At 41.7% G+C, this 22,162-nt stretch overlaps 1 protein-coding gene across 2 annotated transcripts in view; it reads right to left on the bottom strand.

The window, feature by feature from the left end:
- LARS1 (leucyl-tRNA synthetase 1) overlaps positions 1-21,945 on the bottom strand; it is a 63,735-nt gene extending 41,790 nt beyond the window's left edge. The window contains exons 1-10 of one of the 2 annotated variants that reach the window (XM_037509011.1): positions 21,770-21,945; positions 12,994-13,112; positions 10,046-10,133; positions 9,467-9,547; positions 6,255-6,392; positions 4,687-4,848; positions 3,987-4,099; positions 1,973-2,036; positions 568-635; positions 238-463 (exon numbers count right to left, since the gene is read on the bottom strand). In XM_037509011.1, coding sequence (XP_037364908.1) covers positions 238-463; positions 568-635; positions 1,973-2,036; positions 3,987-4,099; positions 4,687-4,848; positions 6,255-6,392; positions 9,467-9,547; positions 10,046-10,133; positions 12,994-13,112; positions 21,770-21,775 — 1,065 coding nt within the window. In that variant the 5' untranslated portion in view covers positions 21,776-21,945. The remainder of the gene's footprint in view (positions 1-237; positions 464-567; positions 636-1,972; positions 2,037-3,986; positions 4,100-4,686; positions 4,849-6,254; positions 6,393-9,466; positions 9,548-10,045; positions 10,134-12,993; positions 13,113-21,769) is intronic. The other variant, XM_054694282.1, reaches the window with a different exon arrangement.
- Between the last annotated feature and the right edge of the window lie 217 nt (positions 21,946-22,162).

Genomic DNA, 22,162 nt, shown 5'->3' with positions numbered 1-22,162 from the left:
GTGAGTACTGACAGTGAAATGGACATGAGAGAGCCTTCTGGAGTTCTATGTTTTGATCTGGGTGGTGCTAAGAGAGTACAGACACATGAACATACACCAAAACTCACACTTACAATTTACACTTTGCATTTATGCCACAATTAGAAACCTTCTCAAAATGTTCTTTTCTCAAACTTCACCACTGAAATTTCCCTCTAACTGTATGCACTAAAATAAAAAGTATGCTACCCAACTTACCTCTCCCATTAACTCCTTGACAACAGGCACCACTCCATTGTCTTTGGTAAAGCCCTGGTATGACATATTCCTGGCCGCTCTCTGGGTGCAAATGAATATATCACCATTCGCCGTCTCAAACCCAATGTACTTCATATCAGGGCGAACCCAACAGTTTGTCTGTCCAAACATGGTCTCAGGTCTAAGAGTAGCAGCTACCAAGAAGACATTTTTTCCTTTTAGGCCACTAAGCAGAAAAACACATACTGATGTAAAAAAATGTTGTACATTATAACACAACAAGGTGATAGTGCAGAAAAGATACAGTCAATAACTCCTTGGCAAACCTACCTTAATTTGGACGGGTAAGGCTCAAGCACTTTCAATTTGATTAAAGTATACTCCTGAGGCCCAACACCCTAAACAAGTAAACAGAACAAAACTTGAGGAGGAAACAACTTGGATTAAACCTACTAAGCTATGTGAGAAATCTGTATCACATTTCCAAGATAGGTTCTTATTGTCAGAATTCTTTCCTCCATACCCATCCTCCATGTGGAAGCCTAATGTGTAAGAAGTGATCTGGGAGACCACCCTCCCACCCAAACCACACCACACCAGAACTAGCAAAGACAACCCAGACTCCGCTGAGTAAGGATGCTTTGCTGAGAGCAACCTGGAGAGGAGCGGGGGGCAGGGGGGCGGGCTTGGGGGGAGTGGAGTTAGAAGATAGTCACAGAGCAGGCATATACTAGACCAGGGGTCAGAGGGTGTACACTCTAAACCCAGCTTTGGCCCTTACTAATGGCTTGTCCCAAGAGAGTCACATTCTCTCTAACCCTTTGTTTCTTCATCGGCAAAATAACTATGCTATGCCTCACACAGGATTGTCCAAAGGACCACATAATAGATAGAATATGCTTTGAAAAATTATGACATAGTACTGAACTGTAGGATATTACTACCACTGACTATACAAAAGCACAACATGGTCATAAAGAGGGCTTTCTGGACTCTTTCAAATCTTTCAAACCTGTTCAACATTCAACACATAAGTTACATTACTTCAGAATAATTTTTGATTCTGAAAAGTAGTTACATTCAAATATGTTCAGAGGTAGTAACAAAGAATGATACACTCAGAGAGGCTCCTAAATTCAAATTCTGATATTGTTGACTTGCTGTGTCAAGGCTTTAGGCAAATCACTCACCCTTGATTCACTAAGGAATAATGTTACTAACGTGTCCTCCAGGAATGTACAGTAAACTGATGTCATGCATAGCTAGAAGTGCTTTGGTAATAGGCAAATAGGCACGTGATCAAAGCAAGTGTAAATGGAATCTGTATACCTTAGTTAGCCACATATCTCATTACCTCTCCCCAAACTCTTTTTTTGAGGAGAATATTCTATTCTCCAGGCAGTACTAATGAATTACACTGAGAGCATGTTAAAAGACAGGTTCCTGGGGTCCTAATCCCTGAGCTTTTGGTTCAACATTTTGGACCAAGAATGTGCTTTTCTATCACAAGTTGAGGCAGTGGCCCCAAGACCACTCTTGGAGTAGCACAGTGCTAGACAAGTTGCAGGTAGCTGTACCTGTCATGACATCCTGCCTCCCTCAATACAGCCATTAGAGAATCAGGACTAAGTTATGCAGCACTTGAATAGTTATTTTCTGGTTTCTAATCTAGCTGTTAAACTCTGTGGCCAGATAAAGATTATTATAATAGGCACTCTATGTCACAAATAATTACCTCTCCAGTTTGTCTGTCATGATCCATACAAGGTTGTCCATCTTTTGGAGAATAAATGGTATACCTAAAAAATAGTGACAAGTATTATAATACACAAGTTTTATCCTAAGAGATTTCCCAATATTGATCCTAACATGTTATTATATTTCTTCTAATTAAAACAGTTTAACTGAAGAAATACCTACTTCTATTATTTATGACTTTATGGGTAGTTCTATTGCAAACCTAATTAAGTTGTAAATCTTGCCCTTCTTTTTCTTTAACATTTTAAAAGAATGGGCTTATTAGAAAAAGAGAAAGAAAAAAAGGCACCTGCAATGGTCACAAGTAGGCAGGGATCTGCTGTGGCTGCTTTGCAAAGGAAAAAGGTTTGTGAAAAGAAATGACTGCATAGTCACAGCAGAAAAAAGAGCTGCCAAACTGTACTTATTTAAAGTTTTCTGGGCCTCCCCGGAGGCGCAGCAGTTGATCGCTGGGCTGTGAAGCTGCCCGCAGCCTCTGCAGCGCTGGTTCGATCCCCGGCCGCCAGGTGAGGGTCTCACATGGCACAACAGACCTCTCCTGCTGCCCACTGCTCCCCTCAGCAGTGTACTTGGTCAATCTGCCTGTTCTGCGCCCCACTCTGGCTCTGGTGAATTCTCTCACCCTCCTGCACTTCTGACTGTACCCAGTGCTTGTATAAATAAATAAATAAATCTTTTTAAAAAATAATTAAGTTTTCTGTCTTCATGAAAGGTAATACCAAGAGAAAATATACATTGAGGGCCTCCCTAGTGGTGCAAGGGGTTCAATCTCAGCACTATAAAGCTATCCCCAGCGAGCGAACTACTCACATGGCGCAGCAGACCTCTCTTGTCTCACCCGCTGCTCCCCTCAGCAGTGTATTTCAGTCAGTCCACCTGTTCTGCTCCCCACTCTGAGTCCGGTGAGTGCTCTCACTCCACCCTCCCCCACACCTCTGCCCTACACCCCAGCTCTTGTAGGCATAAATAAATCTTTTTTTTAAGATTTTTTTTTATGCATACAAGAACTGGGGTACAGGGGTCTCCCCGGTGGTGCAGCGGTTGAGCGCTGGGTTGTGAAGCTGCCCGCAGCCTCTGCAGCACCGGTTCAATCCCCGGCTGTTCCCAGGCCACCGGAGGCGGGTCCTACATGGCGCGCAGACCTCTCCTGCCGCCCGCTGCTCCCCTCAGCAGTGTACTTCAGTCTGCCTTCTCTGCTCCCCGCTCTGGCTCTGGTGAATTCTCTCACCCTCCCGTGCTTCTGACTGTACCCAGTGCTTGTATAAATAAATAAAAATAAAGCTTTAAAAAAAAAAAGACCTGGGGTACAAGCCAGAGGTGGGGGAGAGGGCGGGTGAGAGGATCCACCAGAGACAGTGGGGAGCAGAACAGGCAGATTGACTGAAATACACTGCTGAGGGGAGTAGCGGGCGAGATACGAGAGGTCTGCTGCGCCATGTGAATTGCCCCCTGGCCAGGGATCGAAGTCGTGCTGCAGAGGCTGCGGATAGCTTCATAGGTTGCGTCTCAATCCCTTGTTCCACCAGGGAGGCCCCTACATAAATAAATCTTTAAAAGAAAATGCACATTGACCTTGGCTTCGTGGTAGTAAACTAAAGAGTATAAATATAAATTCACTTATGAAATACAAATAGTTTTAAATTAATCCATATAATCAAGGGGAACTTTTAATTTATAGAACAAAGGATAAACAAAATTACAAATAAAATTATTATTTTACTTCTTGGCTAGGAATACTGGACAGACACTTCAGTGAAATCATAAAAGCCAACACTCCTATTCTCCCTGGTACTATTTGTTACAAACACTGAGCAGCTCAGAGAAATTAAGACACTGGCAAGACAAGAAGGAAACTAAAGGATACAAAAGAACAAAAAGGGAAAAAAATCATAAAGGGAAAGGACAATGAGAAAAGTAGGCTGTGGGGCACTGACTTACCATGCAGGAATTACATGATGTGTGCTTATTATAGTGAAAGACAACAAACTTACCGTTTCCCAAATTTAATTTTGCTTCTCTCTCTTAATGTTAAAAACTGCCACCTGACAAATGAATCATAATAAGGATTAACATCAGTGGTGATGAAGGAACGACGCCAGTCTACCTACAGGAGAAAGGAAAAGGTAATCTTTAAGAAATTTGTATAGTCTCTATGTATGAGAATTTCCACACAGCAATTATTTATTCTTTATTTTTTATTTTCCAACTTAGAATTATATCAACTATTGAAAGAATAAATTTTGAAGTTCCACCTATTCAGGATATATCACAATTACATTGATTTTGTGTTTAATATGTTTTTAAACAGACACACTTATGGGGCCTCCCTGGTGGTGCAAGGGGTCAAGAAACAACCTATGAGGCTCACCGCAGCCACTACAGCACAAGTTCGATCCCCAGTCAGGGAGGCTGACCTCACATGGCACAGCAGACCTCTCCTGACTCGCCCGCTGCTCCCCTCAGCAGTGTATTTTCGGTCAATTCACCGGTTCTGTTTCCCACTCTGGTGAATCCTCTTACCCCCCACACCTCTGGCCTGTACCCCAGTTCTTGTATGCATAAATAAATCTTTAAAAAATAATAAAGTAAAAATAAAAAATAAACTAATTAAGAAGTCCAAATCACATGTAATCATATAAATGTAAATGTGTTCCTTCATATTTTCTTAAAATATTAGGGTGATGGTCATACCTTCAAACCCATTCTCTTCAGATCCTGAATAGCCAGTGGTGGGAAGTAATCAAGCCAATGTTCTGCTTCAGAAAATTTGACAATCTCTTCATCAGACAGCCCAAGGGATCTCATAATGCCCCACTGGTATTTAGAAGATCCAGCTTTAGCAGCAGCTTTACTCTGAAAATAACCAGCAAAAACAAATTCATCAAAGAACAAACCACCAACAAGTTAACAATTTTAAGTGAATAATCCCATTTGCTCATTTTCTTAAATTCTGAAACAATGTTACTGATGTCAGAACACTGCAGGCATTAGGAGAGTCTATCTTGTCTGCCACGCTGTAGAGTCTGATACCCACCAGGATTCTAATACCAAGAAAAACTAAATAGGTGGAGCCATTAAAGAACTTTCATCAGGGCCTCCCCTGGTGGCACAGGCAGTTGAGCGTCACACTGTGAAGCTGTCCACAGCCTCTGCAGCACCAGTTCGATCCCGGCTGGTGGTATGGCAGACCTTTCCTGTCTCGCCCACTGCTCCCCTCAGCAGTGTTTCAGTCCATCTGCCTGTTCTGCTCCCCACTCTGTCTCTGGTGAATTCTCTCACCTTCACCCTCCCGCGCCTCTGGCCTGTATCCCAGTTCTTACATAAATAAATAAATCTTTAAAAAAAAAAAAAAAGACATCAGTATCAAATACTTCCTGGTATGATGCACTGAAGAGGACACATTGCCTCTCAATCTACTTACAAGAAAGCATTAAACAAACCCACACTGAGGGACATTCTATAAATAATGTGACTAGTAGTCTTCAAAAGTGTCAAGGTCATGGAAGACAAAGACAAGAGACTAAGGAGACAATGACAACTAGGTGCAAGGGCCTCCCCAGTGGCGCAGCGGTTGAGCGCTGGGTTGTGAAGCTGCCCGCGGCCTCTGCGGCACCGGTTCGATCCCCGGCTGCTCCCCGGCCACCAGAGGAGGGTCCCACATGGCGCGCAGACCTCTCCTCTGCCGCCCGCAGCTCCCCTCAGCAGTGTACTTCGATCCTTCTGCCTGCTCTGCTCTCCTCTCTGGCTCTGGTGAATTCTCTCACCCTCCCGCGCTTCTAACTGTACCCAGTGCTTGTATAAACAAATAAATAAATCTTAAAAAAAAAAAAAAAAAACACAACTAAGTGCAATGTGGAATCTTGGATTGGTCCTTGGAACAGAAAAAGACCATTAGCAAAAACATCGATGAAATCCAAATGATGTTTGTATTTTGGTAAACAGTATTATTCAAATGTTAATTTCTTAGTTTTGGCCAATGTACTATTGTTATATAAGATGTAGCAGTAGGGGAGCTGCATGAAAATTATAAGATAACTCCATACTATCTTGCAATTATTCTATAAGTCCGAAATTATTTCAAAATAAGGAGGGGGGGAAAAGGCAATCAAATAGTCAGAAAGATAATTTTTGGCTTTGTTATCTTTTAGAAATTACCATACACATTTTATGTGCCAGATACTGCACTAGTACTGGGAATGCACATATAAACTAGACAACTATTAAATTTCAACCAAGATAAATATCATCAATCACCAAACCTTTTTCCCTTTAGCTTTATCCTTAATTATTATGTCCTCTGTTTTAGCACTGATTTCTTCCTCTTCCTCTTCTTCATCTGGAAAATCAGGGGGGCAACCATATAGCTCTATTTCTCTTTTCAACTTATCAGCACATGCCTGTAACAAACACAACATTAAAGATAATGAAATTCAAAATTCAAGGCAGAAATGAGTTGACCTTTTTGCTTCTATGGCCAACTATAATTGACTTCAATTTTTGTAATACATTTATACATGTTTGGATCATAGAAAATGCAAAGGATACAACTCACATATGCCTCAAAATTTACTGATTTATAAATTAGTATTTTACTTCATTTACTCAACAATATTTATTCAAAACCCTGAGTACTCAGTATACATCTGATATGTTAGGCAGTACTAGTACAAAGAGATATAAGATATCATGTGTTATCATTTTGAATAATAATAACACTAGTAATAGCATTTTTCAACTGAAAGATTACTGTCAAACTATAAATAATTATCACAATACTGTCAATTAGATAAGTATTAAATTAGAAAATAAACACTGAGAGATGATTTATCCACTTCATAAAGTTAGTGAGCAACAGAACTAACACATAATTCTAAACGTTCCACACCACATTTTCTCATTGTATTATAATGAGCCTGCTATCAAAAACAAAGATGACACCAAGTACCCAATATTAATGTTAGGAGAAAATTACAAATATAGAATTGTAAATTTTAAAAAAGGAGGGGACTATTCTATGCAGAGGAATTTCAGTTAAAAAATGATGAAAAAGGGGCCTCCCTGGTGGCTTAGGAGTTAAGTCTCAGCACTACCACCATGAAGGACCTCCCAAGGCAAAATGGCCTGCGTCTGATCCCTGGGCAGGGAGCTGAGCCACATGGTGCAGCAGACCTCTCTTGTCTTGCCCACTACTCCCCTCAGCGGTGTATTTCAGTCAATCCACCCATTCTTCTCCCCACTCTGTCTCTGGTGAATCCTCTCATGCCCCCAACCCTGCACCTCTAGCCTACACCCCAGCTCTTCTTTTTTAAAAGATTTATTTATGTCTACAAGAACTGGGGCACAGGCTAGAGGTATGGGGTGAGAGGATTCACCAGAGACAGAATGGGGAGCAGAACAGCCAGATCCACTGAAATACACTGCTGAGGGGAGCACCAGGCGAGTAAGGAGAGGTCTGCTGAGCCATGTGGGCAGCTCCCTGGCCAGGGATTGAACTCCTGCTGCAGTGACCACGGACAACTTCATAGGTTGCATCTTAACCCCTCGTGCCACCAGGGAGGCCCTGCACACCAGTTCTTCTACACAAAAATAAATAAAATAAAAATCTTACAATAAAGGAGTAATTCTTTTAAAAAAAAATGAAGAATGACACAAGTAAAAAGTCACCATTTTGGGCCTCCCCAGTGGCGCAGGGGGTTGAGCGCAGTGCTATGAAGCTATCCACAGCCTCTGCAGCACTGGTTCGATTCCCAGCCGGCCAAGGAGATTTCGTTCTGCTACCCACTCTGTCTCTGGTGAATCCTCTCACCCTCCCGCACCTCTGGCCTGAACCCCATATATTGTTTAAACAAAAACAAATCTTTAAAAAAAAAAGTCACCATTTTACAGCTACCGAAGCAGAGTAACTGCTGGATTACTATGAACCAGATATTTAGAGGCTCCCAACTACATCCCACAAACTACTTTTTAGTAAGAAAAGAAAAAGTTACCTTTAGAATGAAGAAATCTGGTAGATTTCTTAATGTAATTTCACTAAAGTGGGACAAATTGACCCTATATACCTTTTGATGTTATACAATGGGAAATTTATATCACCCCAACACAGTATTATTGTCAAAATCTAGTCACGAGGCATCACGAATAAAACAATCAAATTATAGGACATTCTACAAAAGAAGTAGTCAAGATTCTTCAAAGATGTCAGTGTCACAGTAAATTAAAAGATGCTAAAAAAGAATTGATAACCGGGCCTCCCTGGTGGCGCAAGGGGTTAAGCACCGCACTATGAAGCAATCCACAGCCTCTGCAGCACAAATTCGATCCCCAGCCGGCCAGGAAGAAACCCACATGGCGAGGCAGACCTCTCCTGTCTCGCCCGCTGCTCCCCTCAGCAGTGTATTTCAGTCAGTCTGCCTGTTCTGTTCCCCACTGTCTCTGATGGATTCTCTCACCCCCTGAATCTCTGGCCTATACTCCAGCTCTTGTATGCATAAATAAATAAATCTTTAAAAAAAAAAAAAAAAAAAAAGAACTGATAACCAAATGCAATATCTGATCCACAAAATCAAAAGTAAAAAATTGCCAGAAAGGACATTTTGGGACTAGACATAGAATAAAGAAAGATATAAAGAAAGATATTATATCAATGTCAAATTTCTCAGAAGGGATGATGGGACAGTAGTGATATAGAAAACGTCCTTGTTCTCAAAGGACACATGCTAAAGCGCTTAGGACTGACAGTCATGTCTGCACCTAATTATCAAGTTCACACAAAAAGGGAGTAAATTTAGTAAACATTTGTGGCAAGATCGATATTATGGACCTGGTATCCATAAATGAAAGGTATGTGGTTTATTCTATTTACTACTCTTTCACCTTTTCTTTAGGTTTGACATTTTTCAAAATAAAAGACTGGTGACTAAAGAAAAAGGGGAGTTAAGCTTCCTAACCCTATTACATTTAGAGAATACTTTCAACTCTAGTTTTTGACCCATTCTTCTTCAAAATTTATTTCTAATACCAATTTGCGATGAAAATTCTATAATTATGTAAACTAGTGGCAAAACAATAAAAGGAGAAAAGGAAAGAAAGTATGAAGATGATATCTGCAACAATGACCAAAATAGACACTCATTACATTAAGCCAACATTTTATAAATGTCACAAATGCACAAAATAAATATATTTTACTTGCTAGGGTTATTATCTAATTATAAAATAGAGGGATGAATGAACAAGGTAACCAAAAGACACCAAAATTGCTTAAAATCACTTAGACATTAATGTGCATGCCTTAAGCACTTCTTCATATGTTTTTTAAAATTAATTTTCACTATAATAAATTCAACTCATTTCAAAAAACACTTTAATATATACAGCAGTATTTGAAAATCCTATTTCAAACTCTTGAATTGGATATTACTATCTGCTCCAAGCTACCAAGAGTAGAAACCAATCCCAAAAGCAATCTTACCTTAATAGGCATTCCAGTACAATGTAAACCAAAGGGAAACAGACAAACTTTTCCTTTCAATCTCTGATACCCTACTGCAAACTACAGGGGGAAAAAATTAAATTTAAATTACAAATTTCAATACTAGATACAGCTTGCATCAAATCAGCTAGATGCTGACTTTTCACAAAGAATATCAGTTTAGTTTCCTCCTTAACCCCCTCCTTTAGAGCACCAGCTAGATTTTACATTTAATCCAAAATTCTAGTCCACTATAATTTTCATGTCTTTCCAGTAACCCAGAAATTACTTATGCACATGCATACTTCCCTTAGGCCCTTGTCTTTCTCTCTCTCTGTCTCTCTCTCTCTTTCTCTCTCTCTCTCACACACACATACACACACACCTAGCATGTGAAAACTAAATATAAAAATTTGTAATTATACTTAAAATTAAAGAATTCTTAATTCCTTAACAGGTAATAAAAGCTATAGATGCCATTTCTTAAAAACAGTACTTATTAAAGGTAACTACTTTAGTATTCATCTTAATAGTATTTATTAAAGATCCTCTATCCTAGTATATTAAACACAGACTTACCTCACATTTGGATAAAGAAAATGTGTGTCCCAAGTGAAGGCGCCCATTCATATATGGATATGGAAAGGTTACAAAGAACTTGCCCTTGCTGCAAAAAAAAAACATGTGAAAAAGAAGGTAATGAAAAGAAAATGGTATGTTCCTTTTAAAATGAGATGGTGAGATTCCAATAAATAATTAAGTTCTAGTAATTTAAAAGACATTTAAGGGCCTCCCCAGTGGCGCAGCGGTTGAGCGCTGGGTTGCGAAGCTGCCGGCGACCTCTGCGGCGCTGGTTCGATCCCCGGCTGCTCCCTGGTCACCGGAGGAGGGTCCCACATGGCGCGCAGACCTCTCCTGCCGCCCGCTGCTCTCCTCAGCAGTGTGCTTCGTTTGTCTGCCTGCTCTGCTCCCCGCTCTGGCTCTGGTGAATTCTCTCACCCTCCCGCGCTTCTGACTGTACCCAGTGCATGTATAAACAAAAACGAACGAACAAACAAACAAATAAATAAATAAAAAACATGCCTCTATAAAAAAAAAAAAAAAAAAGACATTTAAAATTAAATTCATAAATCCAGAATTCCAGTTTTCTAAAATTGGGCCTCCTTGGTGGCTGAGGGGTTAAGTCTCAGTGCTATCACACTAGCACTGCTGTGGCCTGAGTTTGATCCCCAGCCAGGGAAATAACCCACATGGTGCAGCAGACCTCTCCTGCCTAGCCTGCTGCTCCCCTCAGCAGTACATTTCAGTAGATCCGCCAGTTCTGCTCTCCACTCTGTCTCTGGTGAATCCTCTCACCCCTTGCACCTCTGTCATACACCCCAGTTCTTCTATGCATAAATAAATAAAATCTTAAAATTTTTTCATTAAAAAAGAAATAATCCTTGTAGTAAACAGTGGGTTGATTAACTTAACTTCCTGAGTTAAACTAAAATACTTGAGCAAAGACAACAGACTGAAAAATGATTTTAGCAGTGTACTTCGGTCCTTCTGCCTGCTCTGCTCCCCGCTCTGGCTCTGGTGAATTCTCTCACCCTCCCGCGCTTCTGACTGTATCCAGTGTTTGTATGTATGTATGTATCTATCAATCAATCAATAAATAAATAAAAAAAAAAAAGAAAAATGATTTTAAATACTCTGAACAAATCTAGCTTAATTTAATGTTTCACTGATTAACTGAGATTTGTATTCGCCATCTATATATAAAAAGCAATTCAAAGTCTCTGAGCTCCAAATAAGTATTCTTTGTATTACATGATATGTAGTGAATTCAGTTAAAAAGCTGTTCATTGTGGGTTTTTTTCATTTTTTTTATTTATTTATAAATAAATACAAGAGCTGGGTACAGGCCAGAGATGCAGGAGGGTGAGAGGATTCACCAGAGACAGAGTAGGGAGTAGAACTGGCAGATTGACTGAAATACACTGCTGAGGGGAGCAGCGGGAGAGATAGGAGAGGTCTGCTGGGCCATGTGGGTTGCTCCCTGGCCAGGGATTGAAATCGTGCTGCAGAGGTTGCGGATTGCTTCATAGTGCTGTGCTTAACCCCTTGTGCTACCAGGGAGGTCTTGTTCATTGCATTTTATTCCTTTTTATGAATCAAGTATCTCTAACACAGACTACTATCAGGTATAATAAAATGAACACTTATTAATACACCATCCAACTCATGAATCCCCTGAAGCTACCTGTATGCTCCTCCCCACTTTCCCACCAGAGAAAACCAGAAAACCAGAACCTTGTCACATAGCTCCAACCTAAATGCAAATTTGTCTGCAAATATGGACTTAATCATTTCTGCTCCACCCCCCTAAGAACGACTGGTCTTTTGTTGTGGAGGAGAAAATGGAAGGAACAGGTATTGCATAGGCAACCTGTCATGGTTTTCCTCAAACAGTAGTCCTTATATGCATATTAGAATTGAAAACAGGGGCCTCCCTGGTGGCGCAGGTGGTTGAGCGCTGCGCTGTGAAGCTGCCCGCAGCCTCTGCTGCACCGGTTCAATCCCCACCAGCCAGCGAGGGTCCCACATGGCAAGCAGACCTCTCCTGTCTCGCCCGCTGCTCCCCTCAGCAGTGTATTTCATCAGTCAGCCTGTTCTGTTCCCTGCTCTGTCTCTGGTGAATCCTCTCACCCTCCCACGAATCTTGCCTGTACCCCAGTTCTTGTATAAAGAAATAAATTTAAAAAAAAAAGTATTGGTAATCTGAAAGAACTATTAAGGTTACGTGAGAATGTGCATGTAAAAAATGGCATATTTCCTATGGCCCTGGCATATTAAAAGGTATTCATCATTAGCTGCTATTATTATTATCAGTATATTCCCTTAGTTCTGAGAGGCACATTTTTCTACATTTCAATATATCAGAAGTTGAGATGAAATGCACATATTATTAGAAAGCAGTTGGTTTTTGTTTTTCCCCAATGTCATATCATTATCTCTGGTTTATCTTACAATCAATGATCCTTAACATCAGGTAATATATACTTATGAGATAAGCTCTTCAAATACAGAAACACTTCAATTATTATCACAATAACATGAATCTCTGGAAATTATTATCACAATAACATGAATCTCTAATAAAATGAATTCTTTTTACCAGTAGGAAAACATCCTGCTTTATTTGTTTTCCTTTTTTTGTAAAGCCATATTTATTGAGGTAATATTGATTTACAGCATAGTATATGTCACAGGGAAATAGGGTCACACCTCTGCAAATGTATATTATTTCACCACATCCACCACCAGTAATCTGCCTTTGCTTAAATAAGAAAATACTTTTTTAAAAACTTTGTACAGAAACAAACCCTTCAAGAATTCCATAGGAAAGAAGATATTAAGTGGAAGTCACCTCTTCCAGCCCATTTCAAACATTATAAATACAATCCTTTCCACAGAGCAGTTTATGTATTAAAAGCCAATGGTATAAAAACACAATGTATAGAACATCACAAACTATTACTCACCTAGTCTGCTTCTCTAAATTAGATGCATTGACCTCAAACACTTTATCAGTATCCCATTTCTGTTGGATTTCTTTCTCAATCTTCTTCAAAAAATCCACTTTGGCCGTTCCTTTTCTTTCCTATTGGATACAAAAGAGAATAATCCACGTTATTCTTCAGCAAACTTGTTCTTAAAAAAGGAAAAAGAACTGGGTTCCGAGAGAATTGAGCTGCTTACTGAGAGGTCCATTTTTCCATGGTTCTCTTAAAATTCAAATAAACAAGATTAAAAAGTTGGGCTGTTCCAGTCAAACCTCAAATGAATGGTTAAAGAATCACTTAAATATGTAAAAAGTTTTTAAATACTTTTTTAAAATCAGATACTACAGGGCTTCCCTGGTGGCGCAAGGGGCTAAGACGCAGCACTATGAAGCTATCTGCAGCCACTGCAGCATGAGTTCGATCCCTGGCCAGGGAGCTACCTACATGGCGCAGCAGACCTGTCCTTTCTTGCCCACTGCTCCCCTCAGCAGTGTATTTCAGTCAGTCTGCCTGGTCTGCTCCCCACTCTGTCTCTGGTGAATCCTCTCACCCTACGCACCACTGCCTACCCACCTCTGTACAAATAAAATCTTTAAGAAAATAAAGTCTATACTCTTAAACTTGCACTCAGGGTCCATCTTGTCTCCTATTCTCTCAAACCACCCTCCCCCAATCTCATTGCCTTCAAGTCTCAGCTGATCACTTGTCTTGAGATGCCATTCTTATTGTGTTCTTAGCTACCAATATTTCCCTTACAGTAGCATTAATCACACAGTAGCATCAGCATGGCTGCCTTCCCACAGGACCATAGTGTGTTCATGATGGAGACTGTTATTTCTCATGATATCCTCACTGTCTAACTTATAGCTCTCAATAAATGTTTATTGAGTATTTAAAGATTTTTACAGTGCACAGTAACACACTGCCTGCTTTTTGAATATTGTGGCCATAAAGAAATAACATGGACAAAGACCTGGGTTGCATATTTAAATCAAAGTGCTAAGTAATTGGGACTCTTTCCTAAGAATTTCCACAAAACTAAGTGTGGCTGTGTATTTCCTTTTCCCAAGAAAGAATATACCTCTGCATTCCTGCTACCAAAAACTCATGTAGGTCCTTGGCTCCTTTGCCCGTTACTGCAAATCCTCTTCACAGGTAATCTACCCCCAGACTCTAGTTCAATATAGGCTAATCCCTGTTTTCAATTCTAATATGCATATAAGGACTACTGTTCGAGGACAACCATGGCAGGTTGCCTATGCAATATCTGTTCCTTCCCTTTTCTTCCTCCACAACAAAAGACCAGTCATTCTTAGGGGAGTGGAGCAGAGATGGTTAAGCCCATATTTCCAGACAAATTTGCATTTAGGTTGGAGCTATGTGACAGGGTTCTGGCAAAGGAGTTTTACACAGAAGTAAATATATCGCTTCTGCATGACCCTTAAAACAGTCTGTACAACTCCTAAAAGTCAACTTAACCTGTACATACAGCAGGCACTGTGCCTAGGGTCTGCAATACTTTCAGGACTCAAAATAAATTTTAATTTGCTTTAAAATCAGAAGAACAAAGTAAACTTTTTATTTGGAAAAAAACTTTAATATTTAACATTAAGTATTTGTCTTCATGCCAACATAGTTTTAAAATACGTTTTAGTATTTTTTACAGAGGGAGGGGACCATGAAGTCACAAGTATCCAGGACCACATGAGGCCTAGTTGTACCTCCTACCCTAGGATGACAGGTCATAGGAAATCTCACTATGATTACTCAGTTCCCCTCTATTTTAACAAACTTGAGTTGACTTCCATTGCAGGCAACCAAATGATCCCGAAGTCATGTACCCAGTTGTGCTGTCAACTCCCGGCAGTAAGCACTTTACAAATCTTCTCTAGTCACTGCAGCACCAAATATAATGTCATAGACACCGAAGTTACATGACAAATATCTTTTGCCTAAGTATGGTGGGGGCTACCTGGTGGTGCAGGGGTTAGAAAAGCGCTATCAAGCTATCCACAGCCAGAGCAGCAGAGTTAGATCCCAAGCCAGGCAGGGAGCTGACCTACATAGCCCAGCAGACTTCTCCTGCCTCGCCCGCTGCTCCCCTCAGCAGTGTATTCCAGTGTACCTGCCTGTTCTGCTCCCCACTCTCTCTAGTGAACCCTCTCACCCCCCTGCACCTCTGGCTTACACCCCAGTTCTTGTATGCATCAATAAATAAATCTTTAAAAAATAAATAAATATGGGCCTCCCTGGTGGCGCAGGCGGTTGAGCAAAGCACTGTGAAGCTGTCTGCAGCCTCTGCAGTGCTGGTTCGTTCCCCACTGGCCTTGGAGCAACCCACATGGCAAGCAGACCTCTACTGTCTCGCCCTCTGCTCCCCTCAGCAGTGCATTTTGTCAGTCTACCTGTTCTGTTCCCCGCTCTGTCTCTGGTGGATCCTCTCACCCTCCCACCCATCTGGCCTGTACCCCGGTTCTTGTATAAATAAACTTTTAAAAATAATAATAATAAATAAATAAATATGATGTTGTCCACTTTACAGAATATGAAAGCAAGAGCCTTCACAAATTACTTAATACTATGTGTTTCTTTTCACTGCACTGAGCATGCTAAATACACAAAAGTTCTTCTTTGAGGTTTCTGCTTCCCAGAAAAACTTATTCCTCAAAACCTCAAAGGCCGATTGTAATGAAATCCGACACTGGTCCCAAGTCCCAAGACTTGTTGTGCAACCTTGAGCAGTCATTTGATCAATATGAGCCTCAATTTTTTCACTGGCTATTCAACTAGACAATTGGTTAATTTATTAGGGTTTATTTAAGTCAGAGTTCCTAAACTCTGACTCCTAAGTCAGAGTCCCTAAACTAGTGTCATTTTGGGTCACATAATTCTTTGTCTTCAGGGACTATCCTATGCATTGTAGGGTATTTATGAGCATTCCCGGCTTCTACCCACTAGAAGCCAATAGCACACCAGTGGCCAAATGTTCTTGGGGACAAAATCATCCCAGTAAGAGGCACTGGACTAAATCATAAACTTTTTCATACATTCACAGTATTCTGTAGTTCTTTAAACTTTTATGAGCATAACTTTATTTGATCTTATCAATAACCTTAAGTAGGCAGACCAGTAATAATTGTTTCATGATGAAACTGAAGTTTATCATGCCAGCAAATGGTCAAGTTGGACAAAAACTCACACTGCCTATTTCTGCTTCTTGTTTCTCTTGCCATATCCTAGCTCTACCACTTACTTTTTTTTTTTTTTTAAGATTTATTTACTTATGCATACACGAACTGGGGTACAGGCCAGAGGTCTGGGGGGTGAGAGGATTCACCGGAGACAGAGTGGGGAACAGAACAGGCAGAATGACTGAAATACACTCCTGAGGGGAGCAGCATGTGAGTCAGGAGAGGTCTGCTGCGCCATGTGGGTTGCTCCCTGGCTGGGGATTGAACTCGTGCTTGCAGTGACTGCCGATGGCTTCATAGGTTGTGTCTTAACCCTTGCGCCACCAGGGAGGCCCCTCTGCCACTTACTTACCTGTAGAACCCTAGGCAAGTGCTTAACTTTTTGAAGTCTCCTTTCCTCTACCTGTCTATAAAATGGTGATAATTATACCTACCTCGTATTATTATTGTGAGGATTAAGAGATAATACAAAGGAAGGACTTAACATAGTATCAGTCCATGATGTAAATGCTCAATACACAAGTAACAAGACATTATGTGCTTTTTATTAAGCTGTGAAATGGCTTTGTGGTTCTGTTTTAAGACAGCGTATCACTTTACACATATATACAAGTGTGTGTTTGCGTAGCGTATATATGTAAAGCTTAGTGGTAAAATGGGAAAATGCCTGAAATTTGCTTAAAAGTGCTCCTGAGCCATGGAGAGGGTCTGGAAGAGGTATATATGAAACAGTATCAGTCTTGAGCTGTCAATCACTGAAGTTGCCAATGCGGACATGGAAGAACATAATCATAATACTATTAAATCTACTTTATTTATTATTTAAAATTTCCAAAAGAAGGGCGGTGGGAATTGTATGGGACTACAACCAAGATGAAAATGCAAAATTGTGCAAAAATGAAAAATGGTGTAAAAAATAGATAAAATTAGGGGCCTCCCCGGTGGCGCAGCGGTTGAGCGCTGGGTTGCGAAGCTGCCCGCGGCCTCTGCGGCGCCGGTTCGATCCCCGGCTGCTCCCCGGCCACTGGAGGAGGGTCCCACATGGCGTGCAGGCCTCTCCTGCCGCCCGCTGCTCCCCTCAGCAGTGTCCTTCGGTCCTTCTGCCTGCTCTGCTCCCTGCTCTGGCTCTGGTGAATTCTCTCACCCTCCCGCGCTTCTGACTGTACCCAGTGCATGTATAAAACAAAACAAACAAACAAACAAATAAATAAATAAAACATGCCTCTATTTAAAAAAATAATAAATAAATAAATAAAAAATAGATAAAATTAAAAAATAAAAAAATTAATAAAAATTAAAAAATAATAAAATTTCCAAAAGAAAAAGTTTAAAAATAATAATTTTTTTAAGTTGGCTATTATCTTTATGACATCACCACCACAGGTTCCTTCTAAAATTCTGATATATAATTAAAAGGGAATGTGTCAAAAGCTCTATAAAATAAACAGCCCTGGGCCTCCCCGGTGGCACAGCGGTTGAGCGCTGGGCTGCAAAGCAGCCCACAGCCTCTGCAGCGCCGGTTCGATCCCCAGGCGCCAGCAAGGGTCCCACATGGCACGCAGCCCTCTCCTGTCTCACCTGCTGCTCCCCTTAGCAGTATGCTTCGTCAGTCTGCCTGCTCTGCTCTCCCCTCTGGCTCTGGTGAATTCTCTCACCCTCCCGCACTTCTGACTGTACCCAGTGCTTGTATAAATTTTAAAAAAAAAAAATCTTTAAAAAAAAATTTAGTTATAAAGTAAAAACTAATTTTTTGACCATGCTATTCCATGTTTGTTGTCTCACGACAGCTTTATTACTAGTAAGGTTTCTTTTGGGAAAAGATTAGAAAGCTTTCCCTATGGGAAGATATTTGCAAAAGAAATTTTCCAATTAGCTTACAAATGTGAATATTACAATGAATGAGAATGGATTCCTGAATGAGTTCAAATTCTGTCTCTTCTTTTTAGTTTATCTAATGCCTTAACTTCCCTATGAGTAACATGGAGATAATAATAGCATCTACTTAAGAGAAAAAATTAGGGGGGCCTCCCCTGGTGGCACAGTGGTTGAACACTGGGCTGCGAAGCTGCCGGTTCGATCCCCGGCCGCTGGGCAAGGATCCCACAGGGCGCGCAGACCTCTCCTGCCATGCCCGCTGCTCCCCTCAGCAGTGTATTTCATCAGTCTGCCTGTTCTGTTCCCTGCTCTGGCTCTGGTAAATTCTCTCACCCTCCCACGCTTCTTATTGTACCCAGTGCTTGTACGAATAAATAAATAAATTTAAAAAAATTAAATTAAAATTTAAAAAAAAGAGAAAAAATTAGGGGCCTCCCTAGTGGCACAGGGGTTAAGGATAGCACTATCAAGCTATCATCAGCCACTCTGTAGGACAAGTTCAATCCCCAGCCAAGGAGGTGACCCTCATGGTGCAGCAGACCTCGGCTATCTCACCTGCAGCTCCCCTCAGCAGTGTATTTCAGACAATCCACCTGTTCTGTTCTCCACTCTTGTCTCTGGTGAATACTCTCACCCCCTGCACCTCTGGCCTATACCTCAGTTCTTATATGCATAAATAAATCTTTAAAAAAAAAAGAGAGGGCCTCACTGGTATAAAGCTGTCTGCAGCCTCTGCAGCAGGTCTGCAGCCTCTGCAGCACGAGTTCGATCCCCCCAGCCAGTCAAGGAGCAACCCACATGGCATAGCAGACCTCTCCTGACTAGCCCGCTGCTCCCCTCAGCAGTGTACTTTGGTCAATCGGCCTGTTGTGTTCCCCACTCTGTCTCTGGTGAATCGTCTCACCCACCCACCCGCCCCCACACCTCTGGCCTGTACCCCAGCTCTTGTATGTATAAATAAATAAATCTTTACAAAAAAAAAAAAAAGAGGGCCTCCCCTGGTGGTGCAGTGCTTGAGCACTGGGCTGTGAAGCTGCCTTCAGCCTCTGCAGCACCGGTTCAATCCCCGGCCACAGGCGAGGGTCCTACATGGCACGCAGACCTCTCCTGCCGCCCGCTGCTCCCCTCAGCAGTGTACTTCGTCATCCTGCCTGTTCTGTTCCCCGCTCTGGCTCTGGTGAATTCTCTCACGCCCCTCACACTTCTGAATGTACCCAGTGCTTGTATACATAAATAAATCTTTAAGGAAAAAAAGAGAGAGAGAGAGAAAATTAAGTAAAACATTAATGCCCAGGGGCCTCCCTGGCGGCACAGGTGGTTGAGCGCTGCACTGTGAAGCTGTCCGCAACCTCTGCAGCATGGGTTCGATTCTGGCCGGCCGGTGAGAGTCCCACATGGCGAGGTAAACCTTTCCTGCCTCGCCCGCTGCTCCCCAGTGGTGTATTTCTTTAGTCTGTCTGTTCTGTTCCTGCTTTGTCTCCAGTGAATCCTCTCACCCTCCTGCGCACCTGGCCTGTACCCCAGTTCTTGTACAAAAATAAATAAATCTTTAAAAACAACAACAATAACAAAAAAAAAAACAAACATTAATGCCCAGGAGAGAATAAACAAACAATACATTTTAGTCATTATTGCTGTCACTTGTTCTTCCTTAAAAGGAGCTTTTAGGCCTCCCTGGTGGCGCAAGGGGTTAAGCACCATACTATGAAGCAATCCTCAGCCTCTGCAGCACTAGTTCAATCTCCAGCCAGGCAGGGAGCAACCCACATGGCGAAGCAGACCTCTCCTGTCTCACCCACTGCTCCCCTCAGCAGTATGTTTCAGTCAGTCTGCCTGTCCTGTTCCCTACTCTGTGGTGAATCCTCTCACCCCCCTCATCTCTGGCCTATACCCCAGCTCTTGTATGCATCAATAAATAAATCTTTTTTTTTAAAAAAGGGAGCTTTTATTGAATTTCCCTAGAAAAACTAACTTTATTATCAGTCCAGTTCAATGACAGTGTAAAATATGAGTATATCCAGAGTCCAAGCAGTGAATAAAGTAAAACATCATCTACCAGAAATATTGCCAGTGTCCTTATACAAAACTTAAAAAGAAAAAAATATATTAAGGTCTTCCAAATTCAAAAACCATTCCCATTACCACCAACCAAAAAAAAGGACTTGCAAATTCCACACTGGCTAAAAGCGGGGTAGGAAGACATTGAGCAATTTCGAACAAAGGAAAAACACTGGGCAGGAATTAGAAGATAAAGTTTTTCCTAGAAAGCAGAATACACGGTCACTGGGAAAGGAGTCTATTCTAGTGTCAGATTCTAATCTACTTTCAATATGCAAGAGCTAGGGGAACCTGGGTTTGTGAAGTAAAATTACACTAAAAATTCAGCCCTGCAAATCGAGCTAGCCATATTTCAAGTACTCAATAGCTACATGTGGCTACCAAATTAGTGCAGATATAGAACATTTTCATCACCACAGGAAACTATTGACAGTAATGTCCTAGACATCTCTTTTCCTCATTAAGTCTCCAACACTTCCTCTCCCATCCTTAACTCTTAACATACAATCTTGGTTTCTTTTCACTTCTGAGAAAACAGAAGTGAACAGATCATTTCCACAGCTTCCCTTATGACTTCTACCTACCGAAACCATCGGTACCCATTCTGCTTTCCTCCCTGTAACAACAGATAAGTATGTTTCTATTTAACACCCCACTGATGCACTTGATCACATCCATTCTATTCAGCTCAGTAAAGTCACTCCACAAATCTCTTCCTTTCTCCTCTGGATCAGTTTTCCTATTCTACAAAGTAATTGCCAGGAGCGCACCGCGAATCATTTCTCCTACCTTTAAAAAAAAAAAAAAAAGCCGTCTTTAGATCTTCATCCATTATCCCATTCATCTGCTCTCCCTTATGGAATCCACTAGAATTGTTTGTACACTTCTCCAGTTCCTCTCTTCCCATTCTTTATTGAATCCACTCTTCAGTCAGGAATCTACACCCACCCACATCATCATCACCTCCCTCTGGATCACTGTCTTTTGGAGGAACCACCCTATTGGCTTTTCACTCACACTGTTGCCTCTGCCTGGAAATCACATCCGCCCACACCCTCATAAAGCTACATGGCTTGGTCCCTAGCCTTTTTTTTTTACCACATTTCTACCGTCTGACTCTGCAAAGTCTTTTTTTGACTACCGGACTCAAAACTGCAACCCTACCCCATTCCACACTTTCGAGTCACCGCTTCCTGCTGTATTTTTCTCTATAGCACTCAATGCGCCCTTACCATGTATTTCAGATTCTAGCCCACACGCAAGTGTGACGCCATGAAAGTGACATTTTTGTGTGTTTCATGGCGCGTAATCATTTTTTGTTGAAAAGTGGAATCAATCCTCTCCAAATCGGTTTTAGAAATTTCGCTAAAACAACACAGTTGACATTCACCAGTGTGTAAAGTTAAAGACATCAACCAGTTCCTGACTCATCAGCTAGGACTGAAAGGCACATCCTCACAACAGACAAGCCTTAAGCATAGGGGCAAGACCTCCCCTTTCTCTAGCAAAGGATTTCTTCCCATTCAGGACAGGAATTACCAGATGGAGAACGCCTAGATTCTAGCAAAAGCAAACAGATCAGCCAGATCCCATAGCCACGCCAAGCGGATTCTCTTCCCGCCAAAACTCACCGCCATGGCGCCGCCCAGCCAACACCGCGAACCCACTACAGTGACCTCGGCGACCCCCCTACTAGGAGTGGCTGCAACCTTTCCCCTCCCTCTCCGGGAAATCAGGCCTCCAACAACGCTAAAGCACACGCTTCACAGCTGATGAGGCAATTTCCGGCTCTCTAGTAATTGCATCCGGGTGCATCGCTTAGCCAGCAGGGAAATGTAGTTCTTGACCCACTAAAGTCCACGTCCATCAGGCATGTATGACTATAATTCCCAGAAAGCAACGGGACACCGGAAGTCTACTCCAGGGGCCGCTCGGCGTGACACCGGTAGTGATGTCATGGGCGTCTAAACTACAGAATCCGCGGTGCAGCTCGGGATTTCGGGCTGTCGCCGGCCGCGGGCTCA

Source organism: Talpa occidentalis, unplaced genomic scaffold (assembly GCF_014898055.3).
Source record: "Talpa occidentalis isolate TD23 unplaced genomic scaffold, MPIMG_talOcc4v2.1 talOcc4.13, whole genome shotgun sequence".
NCBI lineage: Eukaryota > Metazoa > Chordata > Mammalia > Eulipotyphla > Talpidae > Talpa > Talpa occidentalis.
The sequence above is the reverse complement of the archived record's forward strand: the minus strand, read 5'-3'. Positions and strand labels throughout refer to the sequence as shown.